Consider the following 15,645-nt stretch of genomic DNA (forward strand, 5'->3'; position numbering starts at 1 on the left):
GGGGGGGGAGGGGGCATGAAATGACTCAATTATTTGAGGCTTGTTAAACGAGCAGAGATGGCAATTCCTTATGGGATCATAAATTGAATGGGTTTTTTGGTGAGTTGGTGGGATAGTGGGAAAAAGGTTTTTCAAACCCAACCAGGTAGGAGGAGGCAGGGGCTTGGGTAGGTAGAAGCAAGGGGGTGGACAGTGCAGGTGAAGGACGTCACTTTTGCAAAGGCCCATGAGCTGGAGTGGACATAGCACTTTGCTGTCTCTATACAGCCTGTGAGAATAGAGGTCAATTCCTCGAGTTACCCCCAGAGGGCGCTCACTGCTTAAGTGATCAGGGAAACCTGAGTCAACAGCTGCATGTATTGATACTTTGTGCCAGGCAGTGTGAGGCTCTGGGGGGATGACGTGGGGAGCAAGACGCCAGAGGCCCTGCCCGGGCCTCAGCTTGCGTGGCGGAGGGATATAGAAGTCAGACATTAATTACAGTCTCATCAGTAAAATTGTGATTATAATGAGAAGTACCAGGAATGAAAGGTTTAGGGACCTATCAATATAGTACAGGGGACAAATGCATAGGGGTCAGATTTGACTTCCCTGAGAAGAAGTACCTCTCCATCCATTTACTTTCAACCTACCTGTGTCTTGACCTGAGACATAAAAGCTAAGGGGGAACTAACTAGTTAAAATGGGTAAGAGGAAAGGACATTCTAGGCAGCATACATGGCCTGAGCAAAGGCTCTGGTGTGAGAAGGGTCACAGGATGTATGAACAGATGGGAGACTAGGAATGAGAAAGATAATCAGACAGAGAGGGAGAGGAAGAGCTTCGCAGGCAGAAGGAATGGAGAGTGCAAAGGCCCTGAGGCAGGGAAGCCTACTGAAAGGAGCCCTCTGTGGCTGGAGGGGGAAGGCAGGGGCCAAGTGGCATAAGATGTGTGGAGCCTGCATGACCCAGGCTGGGAAGGGCCTCCAGGCCAGGGCTCCTCAGGCTGCAATGCTGGGACCCTCGTGATACACAAAGATAGCTGAAGCCATGTGAGAGCCCAGATGATTATAAGGGAATCCAATTTTAGATCAGAGTCAAGAGCAATGTGGCAAATGAAGATGGAGGAGTGGTCGAGGCTGGACCAGGCATTTCCTGTTGGGCCACATTGAAGACATTTGACATTATCCCAAGTGCAAGGCTGCTGAAGGTTTAGACAGGGAGTAAGTAGCGTGACCACCCTGGTGTTTTGAAACTCCCTTGAGTTGGTGAGGAGGGTGGACTGTGGGAGGGCTGGGTGGCCATCGGAGTAGCCACTGGGGATGATTGAAAAGTCCAGGTGAGAGTGGAGAATCAAGGCATAAAGCTGATGAAACACTACCCTTCACAGCTGGCCGGCTCCTCTGCAGCCTCTAATTACAGCAAATGTCCTCAGACAGGTTAGTGATTCTATCAAAGTGGCCAAACCTGGAGACCCACATTTTACAGATAATGCTGCATGAAGCCAGTTAACTCAGTGATTGAATTATTAAGTTAGAGCATCTATGACTTAATTTCATTGGCCATCAGCAAGGCCTCCTTCAAGTAAATTGACATTTGCTTTGCCATTCTGTCTTAAAACCAGAACAGTAGATTTGGTTCAATTTCATGCAGAAAATGTGCTTTTGCAGTATGCAGAAGGACTCAGAAAAGAATAAAAATAAAATGCATTAAAAAAAAACTGTGTTCTCACTCTTTGTATGTGTGTTCAACAACAGTAGAGCTGGCTTCAAAGAGAAAAAAAAAAACCTCTCTGAATGAGATAGCTTCTGGCAGACCTTCCATGAACACTTTAAAAGAATGTGAAGTCTGCTATTTGTTCAGGCTAAATAGATATCAATTAAACCAAGGTGGTTAATGGCATCATTCTGATCTTCTGTATTGCTAATTTTTTGGTCTAGGTGTTAGATTCCCCAATTTGGATTGTGAAATTGTCTTTTTCTCTCTTTAATTCTGTCTGGTTTTGTTTCATACCTTTTGAAGCTGTACTGTTGGGTGTATACACGTTATGATTCTTAGGTCTTCTATTGAATTAATCACTTTTATCATTATGATATCTCCTTTATGTCACCATTTAAAGTTTTGTTTTGAAATCTATTTTATCTGATATTAATGTAGTCACTTCAGCCCTCTTATGCTTACAGTTTGCATGGTGTATTTTTTTCATCTATTTACTTTCAACCTACCTGTGTCTTTACATTTAAAGAGTCTCCTACAGACAGCATAGAGGTGGGACTCTATATTTTTAAAAAAATCCATTCTGACAATTTCTGTCCTTTAATCGTGTGTACCTGAACACAATGTAATTGTTAATATAGTTGGATTTCAATCTATCATTTTATTTTTTGTTTTCTGCTTGATTCCTCTGGGTTTTTTTTTTTCTCATCTGTTCCTCCTTTCCTGCCTTTTACAAGTATTTGAATACTTTACAGAATTCCATTTAATTTTAATTTTCCTGTTAGCTATTTTTTCTTCCTTGTATTACTTATACAGTGGTTGCCCTAGAGATTACAATACACAACTTTGACATTTTACAGTCCACTTACAGTTAACAATATACCACATCACATAAAATACAGGAATCTGGCTGCTTTATAGCCCCACAACCAACCTTGTCCTTTAAGTTATAGTTGTTATAAATAATATACCTACCTGTGCCATAAATCCCTCAATTGTTATAATTTTAAACAGTAAAAGTTTATAAAGAAAATAAGAGGGAAAAGGCAAAAAACAAAATACAACAGAAAACCACCTGTGTCTTTTGCATTTAGCCAGAGAGCTTACTTTTTCTGATGCTTTCCGTTCTTTCCTGGACCTTGGTTTCCATCTGCCCTCATTTCCTGTCAATCTGGCTTGAGACAGAGCACAGCCCTGCCTGCCCCAGGAGATAAAACCCACGTACAGCCTATGCGCTCAGAACAGCCAACTCTGTACTGAAAGGCTTTGACTTCTCTAGGCATCCACAGGCCACAGCCCCCTTTGGGGGGAGCCACGTGCACAGGGAGTTGAGTTGATCATCTGTCTCAGCTCTGAGTGTACTATCATCATTGGTCCTTGCAAGGTCCATTTCTTGGTTTATTTCCACTTTCCCACTTCATCCCAGATGCTCACTCCTCGGCCCCTTCTCTACAAAGGCACCCACCCTGAGGGGCTTAATACGGACCCTTGAATAGGAATGAAACCTCCAAAATAAGTGGTGCTCTGCGTGCTTTTACTGAACTAACATGCAATCTTGTTATAGAACTTGCTCTCCTCCTCCTTCCTTCATACTCAAGACTTAGTAAAATCTGTGCACAGACACCCAGGTAATCCCATCTACATGGTGCTCCACCACAAGCATCCTCCACATTTCAATTATTTATTCCCTAGTGATGGAAACTGAGGTTGCCTCTGACTTCCCACTGCCACCAAAAACACTGCGATGCCTACCCTAGTTGTTCCCCTTCAGGGATTTCCCCGAGTCGTAGCCTGGATCAGAGGGTGCATGCTGACTTAATTCCACCAAGCACTCCTGATTGCTCTCCAGAAAGGCTGCACCAGTCCCCACTCCACCCCCAAGGAAAGCGTCCCCATTTCCTTACATCTTCACCCACATATGGCATTTACCCAACCTCCTAGTTGTTGCCAGTCCAATGGGTGTAGCGCTGCATCTCCCTCTCATTTTAATTGGCATTTCTCTGATCACTGGTGGGTCTGAGTGTCTCTTCATGAGCTTGGGAGCCACTGGGGCTTCCTCTATCTACGAACAGCCTGCTCTACCCTGTGCTTGGCTCTCCACTGGATACTCCACCTCCTTTCTCTACCCATGTGTTAACCAGCGTATCAGGTTTTGCTGGCCCACGAACCATTGTGTCTCTTCAGGATGCTATTGTTCATTTCTGCTCTGATCCTTTGTTTGCATTTCACAGCATAATGTCCAGGTCATAAGTTTGTTTTCATTATTTCCAAGTTCTCCGGTTGGGGGAGCACCTGAGGATTTTCCCCACAGACCAGCTACACCTCCCACGTATCAGCACTTTCACTTTCCCGAGGCCAGGGAACACTTACAGTGTGAGCCTCTGCTATGTGCCAGGAACTATGCAAGGATCATCTCCTTTGATCCCCAAAACAACTCTGTCAGGGGGCCTTCTTATCATGCTTGAGTGACAGATGAGAAATGGAGGCACATAAAAGTTAAGTAACATGCCCCAATTCACAGAATTGTAAAAGTGACCCAATCGGGATGCCATTCATAGCTTAAACTCATGTTAGTTTATCTCAAGTAATGCCTATTTCAAATAACTGCTATGTTCCAGAAAGCTCCATGCCTTACCTTTCCTAAACATTGAAATGTAGTGAAAAAAAGTCAACCCTGGTGGTACCTTTGTACCTTCCCAGTCCCTAGTGTTTGAAAGAGGTGGTTGAGCTCACCAGTCTGAGTGCCCAGGAAGAGCAGATAAATGTTGTGTTCACTAGGGGGCTTCCTCAAAGCCCGGTCCCAGAGGAGTGGCCTCTGGTGGGGGGAGGTGTAACCTTTGCCTTCCGGCAGAGGTGCTTCTCTCTCTGGTCCCCATGGCTCCGCCTCAGAAGGGAACCCGACCTACCCAGAGCACATCCTCTTCGCAGGTATTTAATGAGCATCAGCTGTGTTCTGGAACCTCCGTGATGACCAAGAAGAGTATCCCCCGTCCTGATAACCTAGGGAGACAGAGATAACTGATTACACTTATGTGAGTATTGTTCCTCATGGACAGACATATTCCGGAGGAAGTAACAGTTCCATGAGGATTTATAAGAGAAGGGGACCTGTCTGATACTTGGGGGATGTCCATGAAAGTGTGGCGCCTCCTAAGAAGTGGCACTAGGGCTGGTAATGAAGAATTAGAAGGTGATAACTAGAAGAAGAAGAGGGAGAAATTCCTAGGCAGAGAATGTGCAAAGGTCCTGAGGAACCAGTGTGGCTGGAGGGGAAAGGCAGGGGCTGAGGTGAATAAGAGGCTACAGAGTCCCAAAGTCCCAGATCAGGCAGGGGCTCCCAGGTTGGCTCCTTCAGGACCTGCTACTTCAGGACACTGGGTATGTATGAAGACTTCCCAAGCCATAGGAGGCCCTCAATTTCCATATGTCCTGTATTTAAAAATTGATCTGGCTAAGATGGACCCAGGTAGAGACACGAGGATTCTCTTTTATCACCTTCCCTTTCAACAATCTCCCATCTCTCAGTTGACGAGGAAAGGCTTACCTCCCACCCAACCTGACTCTTACCATTTTACTGGCTTACATTGTTCTGAGGCATAAAAACAATATAGTTTCTCTTCTTCTAAGGCTCCAAAAATCCTCTCTCCACCCATCTCATTAGGTAATGCACTTCTAATAGTGTTCCTTTTTGTGTTTAATATTTATCAAAATTCATATTATATGTCTGGGGCTTTATCATTTATATACTACTAATAATTGTTATAATAACACAATTTTAGAGAGAAGCTTAGAACTTAGAACCTTATGGCCATAAGAAAATTTTTAAAAGCTAATGCATATTCATATATTTGTTGCAGTTCGTATAATAGATAAGGTGGTGAATACTGGATTTACATAATAAAAACATTACAGTTGGATAAAATTCTGTTGAAAGCAGAAAGAAAATATACTTTGAAGGCATAAAGGAAACAATGTAAATTTTTGAGTGTTAAAGAGAAACTTGTTAGTATTTTAAAATATAATATGGTAGTTTTATAATTCACTGGGTACATTTTAAAAAGAGTTATAATAGTTTTAGATATAAAGGTGAATTTACACAATATACCCCTAAACTATTAAAATTTATGATAAAAGAATATTTTAGATGTCAACTGAGAAATGTGTGAGGCATACCTGTCTTTTTAAAAACTCTTTGGGGGTGTCAACAAGAAGTTTGAAGACACTGTTCTAGGCCATGGTGCTCTAGGGGTGGTGGCAGAGATCAGGAGCAGGGAGGACAGGGATGGCATTTTCCCTAGCGCCATGTTCCTGCAGCTGGCTGGGCTGGAGTTGGTGTGGCTTCCTGTGTTCACTGTTGTGGTGTTGCTACCAGAATGTGTAAGCACCCCAAGGATGGGGATTTTGTCTCTTTGGGCCGTTAATGTCTCTCCAGTATCAACCACAGTGCCTGGCAGGTACTAAAAGCTCAACAAATATTTGTTGGATGGATGAATGGTGGACGCCGACTCTCACTCTGTGCCAGGCACTGTGTTAAGGGATGACTGTGGGTCCCCACCTAATCCTCACAACAACCCTGCAGTATGTCCAGTTGGCACCCCCACTGCAGAGATGGGGAAACTAAGGCACAGAGAGGGTACATAATGTGCCCGAGGTCACCAATCAAGGACGTACGTAGTGGACTGGGACCCAGGCATCCTGACAAGGGCCCTTAACCATGACGCCTCTCTGCCCAGGGAGCACAGGGGCAGGACCTGTGTCTTTGTTCTGAAACTCCAGGCACTTTGGGGCACCCCATGAACGTGATACCCTTCACAGCCAGCTGAAACAGCTCCCTGCCATCTGTTCTCTCCTCCTAAGTGGTTTTCCTTCTCTCCTCCCTGTTTAATATTTAAGTTGCACATATCCTGGGACATCCCGGAGTCCGCATGTTCCTGACCTACTTACTTATCCAACCATTTTTCTCACATCGGGGGCAGCACAGGGGGGTTTCGGGAAGGAAGTAAGGAGGTGCAGAGAGTGGGGAGCCCTACACATCACCCTGCTGCTCTAAGCAGTCCCCAGCTGACAAGGAAACATTAATAAAACAAGGCCAGACTCTACTGCTGAGGCTGCAGCAGATAACACTGATTCCAAGTGGCTTTCCAAGAAAACAGCTCCTGCCCCTGCCACCCCTAGAAGGGTCTTCAAAGCTCCAGCTCTGTCTGGGGCACGTCTGCTTGTTTCTCTTCTGTTTATGAAATGGAGGGACTTGGAAATCAAAGGCGGGCTCCCACTCCTTGGTAGTGAGGATGACAGCTCCAGGTCAGCCACAAACAGGCACTTTGCCTGTTTCAACCATCTTTTTAACCAGAATCCCTGGGGAAAACGCTGAGGGGAGAGGACTGCAGCACACAGGGCCTGGGGCAGCTGCCCCCTAAGCCCTTACTAAGGTGCCAGGCACTCACCTATTCTCCAGTGTCCCCTGCTCAGGGTGACATGGTCCTATTTTATGAGAACTGGATTCAGGGCCTGGGGCCCTCAGAACCCCACTCTCACTGTGGGGTGACACTGAGAGATGTCCCCTTTCCCCCTGTTTCCACATCACCATCTGGAGGGTACCCGAGGACCCGATGGTCAAAGACTCCAAGTGGCACCCTGCATCATGATCCCGAGGTGGGAGAGGGGAGGGGTGGTGGGGTGCAGGGTGGCTTCTCCAGGAAAGAGATCGGTCCCCGGCTCCCAACACGCTAAGACCTCTTTCCCTGGCACACTCACTCGCCTTCATGTCCTCACGGCCAATTTCAGGAACAGGGAGGCTCAAAGAGAGCTTTAGCTCCTAATTGGGCCAGATGAAACCACTAATCCCTGACTCCTTATCTTGGCCCCTGACCCTTCACCCCGGGATCCTTGACCCCTCGCCCTGGGGCTTTTGACGTCCTCTCTCTGCGACCCATCCACTTCACCCGAACCCGGGTTCCCAGGGCTCACGGCCAAGTGCAGGGACAGGGGCGAGGGTCTGCTCAGGACGGGGCGACCTTAGCATCCGGGCTCAGAACCTGGTCGGGGACCTGGTGGGGAAGGGAAGGCGGTGGCTACTCCGACGCAGTGACGGCGCGGGAGGGCGGAGGCCAGGGCGCCCCAGCCCCCCGCCCCCGCCGGCCCTGACGTCAGAGCCAGACCCGGTAAACTGAGCGGCGGCGGCCGGGCGCTGGGGCGGAGACTGCGACCCGGAGACGCCCGGACGGACGGACCCCACGGCGGCCGGGGCAGGTAGCCGCAGACCACCCGAGGTAAAGCCGACCTCGCTCCCTGCCCGCGGGGCTCGGCGTTGGGGACGGATAGCCGCCCGGGGCGCGGGGGAGAGCGGGGCCCGGCCGAGGGCAGGGGAAAAGCCCCCCGAGGCGCCGCGCGCGGGGCTCCAGGGCGTCCCAGGAAACCCGGGGCGCAGGACGCACGGTGCGCAGGGGTCCCGCGGCACTTTCCGAGCGTGCAGGGGGTGAAGTGGGGCCCGCGGGGGCGGCGGAGAGCCGGGCGGCGCCCAGGATCGGGCCCAGACGGCGCTCGCGGGCGTTATTAACAAGGAGCGCAGGTGTCGATGAGAACGCGGTCGCCGAAGGTAAGCCGAGGGTGGGACGCCCGGCACCATCCGGCGCCGCCCGGTGCGCGCCGCTCCCCGAGCGCCCCTTCGGCGGCCGGGCCGGGCGAAGCCTGGGGCCTGGGGTTGGGGGAGCTCCCAGCCCGGCGGAGCCCCTGACCGACCGCGCGCCGCGCCCGCAGCCGAGCCCCGGAGCCATGGCCTTGAGCGAGCTGGCACTGCTGCGCTGGCTGCAGGAGAGCCGTCACTCGCGGAAGCTCATCCTCTTCATCGTGTTCCTCGCGCTGCTGCTGGACAACATGCTGCTCACCGTCGTGGGTACGTACGGACCGGCGCACCCCCCCCTCCCCGGGTACCCCTTCCCAGGGCGTCCCGCTTACCCGAGCGCGGTTCGGGAAAGTTGGAGAACACGTTTTGCAAACATACATTCCTCAAGACTGCCTCGTCTAGGCTAGTAGCCGTGTTTGTGGCTTCGTTTTCCTGGCGGTCCGGTCAAAAAATGTGATGGTAGATAAAACCCAGAACTTATGCTTCCTCCTGATAATTTCCTGCTTCCCCTTGTCACTTTCAACGCGATTAAAAAAAAAAATCTATTAAGGAGGAGCAAGTCCCAGGATTCAAAATAATGTTATAATAATTATTATGCTACCCGGAAAGGTGGATCAATAATGTGGTCTATCACCTCAAGGAACAGGTCAAAATCCTTCCCTGCATAAAAGGAAGGGACATTTAAAGGTAGTGATTCCACAAATGACTTGACATGGAGACATGGCAGGACCCACATGAAGAGCAATTTTAACAGCATTGGTTTTCATGTTTTTCCTGTAATGGATTTTTGAAAAACTAAATAATTGACATCCAGTTCTCTTAATTAGCACCATTAACAGCAACAGATTTGACATGCTTTTCCTTAAAAATATCCCAATTTTTAATGAATAAAAAATGATTTTTTAAAGGATTGTTTCCCTTCTCTCCATTTAAGGTTCTCTCTCAATGGTTTTCAGAACATAGTCAGGGCTTCACTTCCAGGAATATCAGAGCTGGGGCGGGGGGCGCTTATCTGAGTTCAGTAACAAGGGCCCGAGTCCTCCTTTGTCTTGAATGCTCTGTGATGCACATGCCCAAAGCTTCCAGTACATCAGTTTTTCTTTTCCTCTACGAAAGTCTCAAGAAGTCTCAAATCTTCCAGGTTGTATGAAACATTGAAGCTTCCCACTCAAGTAATGGAAAGATGAAGTGGGCCTGCTGCAGAATTTCCAAATTATTACTTCCTGCAGGTTTATTCTTTTCTAAGACACCTAATGAAATTTAGGTTTCTGTTTCCTTGATTCATTCACTTAAAGGTCTTTCTAGCCTCCTTCTGAGAAGCACTGGTTGACCCCAGGTCAGCACTGATTAGACTTCAGACCGAATCTTGCTTTCCTAAAATATTCCTGTGAAGGAGCCCTGTAATGGGAAAGCCCACAAAGAACAGAGATCTCAGGGGTGGGTCAGGTCTGCACAGTAGCTGGCCCTGAGAGCTCTCACAGCCTCTGGGGCTTTGTTTGCAGAGCTGAGCAACGTGAAATTGTTCAGTGTTGGCGCGGAGGTCCCATTCCCGAGGCAGACATGCCACTTCTCTGGGCCTCACGTAGCGTTTGACAAGAACACGGTTTTGCTGGCTTTGGCCCTGGGCAGGGTTTCAGTGTAATCACCACTCTCCTGCTCTTGTTTCCAGTCCCCATCATCCCAAGTTACTTGTACAGCATCGAGCATGAGAAAGATGCTATAGAAATCCAGACTGCCAAGCCAGGGCTCAAAGCCTCCACCTTCGGCGGCTTCCAGAACATCTTCTCCCATTATGACAACTCCACCGTGGTCGCCGGCAATAGCACCAGCAGCCTTCAGGGGGCGCTGCTGCATGAGGCCACCACACAGAGCGCAGTGACTAACAGGTCCACTGCCCCTTCCGACTGTCCCAGTGAAGACAAAGACCTCCTGAATGAGAACGTGCAGGTCGGCCTGTTGTTTGCCTCGAAAGCCACCGTCCAGCTCCTCACCAACCCATTCATAGGACTGTTGACCAACAGGTGGGTTCTATCATTTTGGTCAAAAAGTTTGATATTTATATTGTTCCAGATCACTTTCCCCTGGGATTTTGTTTCTCATTCTTTGATCAGAATCTGGAACACCAAAGCTGGGGAAAAAGCCAGTCTCCTTCACCTTAACGTTTCTGTCCTTAGTCAATCACGATTTCCCATTTGGTCTTCCTTTTCATTGCCACCATGACCATCCTTGTGGGATTGTACGTACCATGTGGCTTTTTCTTCTCTTGCACCTTTGGTCATGTACTTCCTAATAGACAGCTGAGGTGGTTTCCTTCAGGGCTGGCATGGTCAGTGCTCTTGGGGATGGCCAGGTGGGGAATGTGGCACATGATCTGTAGTCCTGCTGCGTATATGGAACATCTCACTGACACTGAGGTCCTAGGCAGTGTACCACTTCTTCCCCTGCCACTTACTAAGCTGCATCCACGTGCACAAAGGGAAGAGGCTTTTTTTCTGGATAATTCAAGCTGCCCAAACTAACTTTATATTAATCTCAATGTTCTGGAGTCTTTTGGGACCCACATTATTATTATTTTTTAAATATATATATATATATTTAATTTATTTATTTATTTATTTATTTTTGGCTGTGTTGGGTCTTCGTTTCTGTGCGAGGGCTTTCTCCAGTTGCGGCGAGCGGGGGCCACTCTTCATCGCGGTGCGCGGGCCTCTCACTGTCGCGGCCTCTTGTTGCGGAGCACAGGCTCCAGACGCGCAGGCTCAGTAGTTGTGGCTCACGGGCCCAGTTGCTTCTTGGCATGTGGGATCCTCCCAGACCAGGACTCGAACCCGTGTCCCCTGCATCGGCAGGCAGACTGTCAACCACTGCGCCACCAGGGAAGCCCGAGACCCACGTTATTTTGAATAACCGTTCACATTTCCATTGCTGGTGGCCATCCAGCAAGTATTTGCTCTTCTACAGCTGAGGTGGGCCAGCTCTGCCTGATATATGGGGGCTCCAAGTACAGGACAGGGGGCTTGCAGAGGAGGGGAGGAGGTGTCAGCTGCAAAGAGTGGGAGCTGGTAGAGTATGAGTGGTGGTAGTGGGCTGCTATATAACAGTGTGACCCCAAAGGCAGCAATGTGAAAAATGGGGCAGTGCCCAGAGTCCTACCTGTGAACCAGGCCTAGTAGCAAGAACCAAGACAAGGACTAGAGAAAAAAAGAGAATAAAAGAGGGGTGGGGTGAACTGAGGAGGGTGGGGCTGGGGGGACCCAGCGGGGCTGAGCTTAAGAGGCCCCATGTGCTAGATGAGAGAGGAGTGGGGCTTGTTTGGGGGGCACTTGGGAACCACTAGAGGTTCCGAAGCCAAGTTGCAGAGTCAGGGAGCTGAGTGCGATTTTAAGCAGGTCAGTCCAGCACCCCCTGCAGGCTGGGAGCAGGGAGATCTGTACATTTACCAGGCTTTGGCCTTGGGAAAGGTGGAGCAGGGCTGGCCGGGCCTTCTATTAAAATATTATTAAGCATTTCAAGATAGCAACAACAGAAGCGTTAAACCAGGCAGAGGACCCTTCTCAGAGCGGGGGCCCACTCGGGGGGGTGGGAGGCCTGGGGCGTTGGCAGGGGCCCAGAGAGGGGATCCGCCCTCCTCTGCACGAGCTGTCCCCTGGCACGCAGGTTGCTGGTAACGTGCTCATGGTGAGTCCGATGGAAGCACATTTTCAACTTCTGTGATTCGATTTTACGCGCCGAGTAGGGCCATTGAATCCATTTTAACCGTCCCAGGCCACATCCAGCCTGCAGTTTGCTGTGTAGGGTTATCAGGCTGCTGCATAAAATGCTGAGCAGGTTAACTCAGGACGCTGGGCTGACTGGGAGCCCACCAAGAGGCACCATTATCATGGTGACGTTTGGCAGTTCCTCTTTTCTTCAGGAGGAAAACCAAACAGACCTTCATAGTTACAGGGTTTTCTTTTCTCAAGCCTAAGAGCGCTTCTTAAAATGCATCTGGTATAATTACAGAAAACAGCTCAGGGTTTTGTATTCTGAAAAAGCAAACAGCTCAAATACTATATGGGAAAATTGAGGACATTATTGTAATAACGCCTTGCCAATCACTTGGACGTGAATGTCACTAGCTGCACAGTGTAATAGTTAGAAACTCGGCTGAAATAATGTGAGTGTTCCAGTCTTCCAAACATAAATGGCAAATGAAAAGCTTACAAAAAAATCCCATTCTTGTTTTTACTGCTTCACTTATGCTACCAGGCAGCGGCTTGTTTAAAACCAGTGAGACCTTTCCCCTAGTAAATACTCCAAATGCTTTGACATTGCAGCCACCTAAGGCTCATGTTTGGGGCTCCCCAAAAATTATCTGCCCAGAGAAAACTAATTTCCTTTAGTGACCTGTGAGATTTAGTCTATTGGTATGGTGCGTAATCCACTTTGGAACTTATCGAGGGCAAAATTTTAATCCCGAGCTGATTTGTCCCAGCTCTCCAGCAAATGTCAAAATAATCTTCATCTTCTAGCACTGCCTTGTAATGTGGAAATGCAAACAAGTTTTAATATTGATGTAGGACAACAAACTCTGTTGTCCCTCCAAAATGATCATGATAAGTAATTTTTTTCTAATATTTTCCAAGCCCAGTAGATATGAATTTGGGGACTTTCAGCATTTCTGGGCACTCCACGGCTCTGCTCAGAGAAGTGATAAATACATTTCCCTTTACAGACTCTGCCTCTGTGAGCCATTGCAAATAGCCTTCTGATATAATTTATGCCAATCACATCCGCAATTACCAACAAGACGTGTGACTCACATTTTCAGTGTTGTAAAGAAGTGAGTTTACAATAGCATTTTACGCTTGGTTAATATGTTTCTGGTTAAAGAGTAGTTAAAACATGAAGCATCAGGTCTTGAGGAGACTTTAGCAAAAGGTTTTGGGTCCGTCTTAGTATTTTATAGGCAAAAGGGTTTGCTACTCAGGAGGAGAAAGCATTTGTCCAGACTCTCTGGCCAATGGCTTCCTTCCTTCCTGTTCTTTCCATCTGCTTACTGTTACACAGTTTGTACCTTTGGCTACGAAATGTAAACAATGCAGGTCAAAATCTGCCTTTTGCATCTACTCGGGCTCTCCCTTGTTGTGCCAGGCTGAATGAGGGAAGGTCCAAACAGTAAGTTGTTGGATGCTATTTTTATTCAATGGGAGGGAGTTTAGGAAAAATCAGCCTGATTTTTGGGACATGGATCCTCCCTCACCTCCCTGGCCCTAGAAAAATATATTTTTCCAGCCCGTGATGTGAGCTGGTCCAACTTCCCAATGTCTCTGCAGTGCTTCTGATAGTGGGGAAAAGAAAGGCCTCCTGCATCCCCAAAGATGTGAGGGGAGCTCCATAGAGACAGGCTGGTTGGAGCCGCTCCTTTCTAAAGCTTCTTGCTGTAAGTGGGACTCACTCTGAAATGAGACACCCGACATCACACAGGTCATAATCCGAACCCCCATGTTACAACCTGGGGCCCCATAATTCATGGTCACGATGCTGTTGAGTGAGTGGCTTTGTGGTGACACAGGACTCAGGCTGCCTGTCTGTTTTAAATATTGGATAAGATCTCATGCCAAACCCTGAAAATAAAAAATGACAATTCTTGGGAAGCATTTAAATGCTCATTTGGCTGTTAATATGATACAAGGAATTCCTGTTTCATCTACTCTTTGGGAACTATATTTTTACTGAATAATATGTTACCAGATAGGGAGCAAAGGACCTTTTGATTTTGGCGAGTGTGGTGATCACATGTCCAGTAACGCACTTTCCAAAGCCTGTGGGTGCCTTGCTTGATCTGATAGCCATCTTTGAGACTTGTGTGACTTATTTTAAAATTCCAGTTTAACTATTCATTTCATGATTGCAGTTGTGAGTAAAAGGGGGTAGGTAGAAGGACTTATACTAGCAACACCCGTTGTCTTTTGTCCCGGCAAGTGGATTTTAGACATACACACCTAAAAGGAATATTCCAGGCTGGTAAACAATGTGAAAACCACCTTTACATTTTTCTCTTCTGTAAGTCAGGTTAAGAACGAGGCATCATGGTCTTCACTTGCTTAACGTAAGGCTTACGTAGTAGTTGCATCTTCAGACCCAGGATATTCCAAACGAACCCGGCAGCTTGGGAAAGGGTTAACTCCGGGAACAAGGGTGGGGATGGTTCCCTCCTCGGCTTGTCATTGTGTTAGTGGCCTGCTTTTTATCAAGCCAGCGTCAGTGACTTAATTTATTTCCATAGTTACCTAGTATATTTGAAAGCCAGTTATTTTTCCTCACAAATCTTAGCTAACATCTGAAAGACAGGGAGAAAGCCGCAGGGCATGAAATCTCTACAAAATCTACTGTGGGTTTTTTTTTCCCTTTAGCTTCAGGCAGTTGGTCTGAAGTGGGCTTTGTAGGAATAAGCAGTGACCTTTTCAAAAAGCTCCTCCATGGACAGGGAAACCAGCTCTTCTGGAAAGGGATTTCCCATCTCGATGTCATTAGGGTGGTGGAGATGGTGTGACAGTGTCTTTGCTTCAAAATCAGAAGAAGCTGGCCGTGGAATTGGGTACTTCTCATGGGAGCAAAGCCCTCACGTGACCTGTGCGTTGGTGAACACCCTGGAGAATAAGAAATCCAAGGCTCGCGTAATTCCTCCCACACATCTGATAGCTGAAAAAGACAGACCCAGGGGCTAAACCTACGAATTTTGTTTTATTTCTGAAATGGTTGACCACAAGCTTCCTAGTATATCCTAGCAAATGTAAAATACCTTTCCATTTACTGCTGCTCATCTTTTAGGAGTAGGTTGAGGTAATTGAAATGGGAGATGTCACCTCTTGTCTCATCTGGTGACAGTTTGTACCCTTCCCTGTCCCCTGTTCTGTGTCCTTTTGTCACTTACCACAGCAGAGGGAAGCCAGGTCTTAGCAAGCCTGGGAAGAGAGCTTACATTAATCTCTATGGTAAAGACAAACTAGTTAGTAGCATTAGAGAATCAGTACTGATTGCCAGTGACAGTTTAGAGACATAGTGGGGTTTCTCTGCTGACTGGGTAGGGATATGTAATGAATATAACTTTTATTGCTTTGCACTTTTTTCTAGGATTCAAATATATGATTTTTATTTTTATTCAACTGGATTAACTGCTCCCTCATGCTCTGTGAACATGACTCTGGGCCAGAATGACTCACGAGGGGGTGATAAAGGGATATTTGGTTAAAGGTTTGCCGCATCAGACATGGCTCTGCTTAGTAGCACTTTAATTGAGGTGGCATTGAATTGGGACAAGAGGCCGAATCAGACATTTATGACTA

General features: G+C 47.6%; 1 protein-coding gene across 1 annotated transcript in view; it reads left to right on the forward strand.

The window, feature by feature from the left end:
• The first annotated feature begins 8,466 nt into the window (after positions 1 to 8,466).
• SLC18A2 (solute carrier family 18 member A2) overlaps positions 8,467 to 15,645 on the forward strand; it is a 38,670-nt gene continuing 31,491 nt past the window's right edge. Inside the window, exons 1-2 of the mRNA XM_024121592.2 lie at positions 8,467 to 8,587; positions 9,987 to 10,338. Of these exons, the coding sequence (XP_023977360.1) occupies positions 8,467 to 8,587; positions 9,987 to 10,338 (473 nt within the window). The remainder of the gene's footprint in view (positions 8,588 to 9,986; positions 10,339 to 15,645) is intronic.

This window comes from Physeter macrocephalus, chromosome 20 (genome assembly GCF_002837175.3).
Source record: "Physeter macrocephalus isolate SW-GA chromosome 20, ASM283717v5, whole genome shotgun sequence".
Classification (NCBI taxonomy): Eukaryota; Metazoa; Chordata; class Mammalia; order Artiodactyla; family Physeteridae; genus Physeter; species Physeter macrocephalus.